General features: G+C 31.8%; 1 protein-coding gene across 1 annotated transcript in view; it reads right to left on the bottom strand.

Annotated features, from left to right (window-relative positions):
* Positions 1 to 1,666, bottom strand: part of MYO6 (myosin VI) — a 148,336-nt gene that overhangs the window by 58,379 nt on the left and 88,291 nt on the right. The window contains exon 11 of the mRNA XM_023525103.1: positions 1,023 to 1,203. Coding sequence (XP_023380871.1) covers positions 1,023 to 1,203 — 181 coding nt within the window. The remainder of the gene's footprint in view (positions 1 to 1,022; positions 1,204 to 1,666) is intronic.

Raw genomic sequence — 1,666 nt, 5'->3', positions numbered from 1 at the left:
TATTTTTTAAATGTTCTTTTTCTTTACTCTTGTTCTACTTCCCTATGTGCATACTATTGCTAGATACTACACTTTGAAAGCACTTCTCATGGATTATTTATTGTTTTACAAATGAAAAAAACCAAGGCTCAGAGAGCTTCTAAATCTGACACTAAAGCTCATGTTATTGACTACTACACTAAGTGGTGTGTTCAATTTTTTTTTAACTCACTGTAAAATTTTTAAATAATATATTTATGCAGGAGTCAACAATCTTTTTCTCTAAAATGTCAGATTTTAGGCTTTGCTGGCCTTACGGTCTCTGTCACAACCACTCAGCTCTGCCACAAAAGCACAAAAGCTGGAATAGACAAGACATAAGTAAATGGGTGTAGCTGTGTTCTAACATTATTTTTGCAAAAACAGGCAGCTGGGCAGATTTAGGCATGGGCCACAGTTTGCCATCCCCTGTATTCATGGATCAAACTTATGATTACATAAAAATTCTTACTCTTTATGTAGAAACCAAAACACTAGAGTTGAAAATTACTTTCATACAGGCACTTAAATGCTCTTTTCAATTTTCATAAAGTTTATCCTATTCTCATTTTCCAGTAATAAAATATATGGGCTTTAATGTATTCAACTGCCCTAATTAACTGATCTAAGTTTAAATCGATTAATAAGAAAAATGTCAAAATACTTTAACAGATGATACAGAATTATTCTGTTCACTTATTGGGTAAGTATAACGTCAGCTGAAAAATTTAACTAAATATGATCCTGGTAGTCAGTTGCTTGTACTTCATAAAATGAGTCTATTCCTCATCAGTATCACTAATTTCTTCAAAACAGAGCTCATAATGACTAATAATGCAGCATCCTTCATTTGTACAATTCACCATGTAACACGGTATAGTCTAGAAATTTCAAGGTATTAACAAACCTGCACACAAACAGATGCAATTTACACATGATAAAGAAATGACAGAACTTCTAATTTTACTCCTCTTTAAAACAAAACAAATAAACCAGAAAAAAACCTGAAGTGCTGCCGGCTTCCTCAAAATCAATATTTCCAAGATGCAGGACACCAGCTACTACCCGGAACAGATCAAGCTTTTCATTATCATCCAAACCAATCTTTTTCATGGCTGTGCACATTCTAATAAAATCTCCGTGGTCATCTAACAGAGGGTCTTTCAAGGAACCTGCCTTAAGATGCTACAAAATAAAAATACATCAATTAACCACACTTTACATTATTTAAGTATACTAAAAAAAATTACACAAGGTCTATTGATGCACTATATAACATGCAAAAATAAAATTGTCTAGGGAAAAACTTTAGCATTCTAACACATTCAAAAACCAAAATTACTGGGCAAAGTGTACACAGGTACACTGTATAATTTCTTTCGACTGCATGTGAATCTACGATTATCTCAAAAAAATTTTAGTCAAAAATAGAATGAGATGAAAAAAATGGAATCGGGTGTTTTCTAATCAAATTAAAATTTTAACTGTAAAGCCTTATAATGCTGGGATATTACAGAAAAATAAAAATTGGGTAAAACATAAGGAAATATCAATGATTGAAATGAATCAACATGAGCCATAAGTCAAAAAGAACTGAAGTAAAAAACTGTACTAAAAATTTAAGTCTGACACTTAGAATAAACTGCCA

Source organism: Pteropus vampyrus, unplaced genomic scaffold, assembly GCF_000151845.1.
Source record: "Pteropus vampyrus isolate Shadow unplaced genomic scaffold, Pvam_2.0 Scaffold526, whole genome shotgun sequence".
Lineage (NCBI taxonomy): Eukaryota > Metazoa > Chordata > Mammalia > Chiroptera > Pteropodidae > Pteropus > Pteropus vampyrus.
This window is presented reverse-complemented; position numbering and strand designations above follow the sequence as displayed.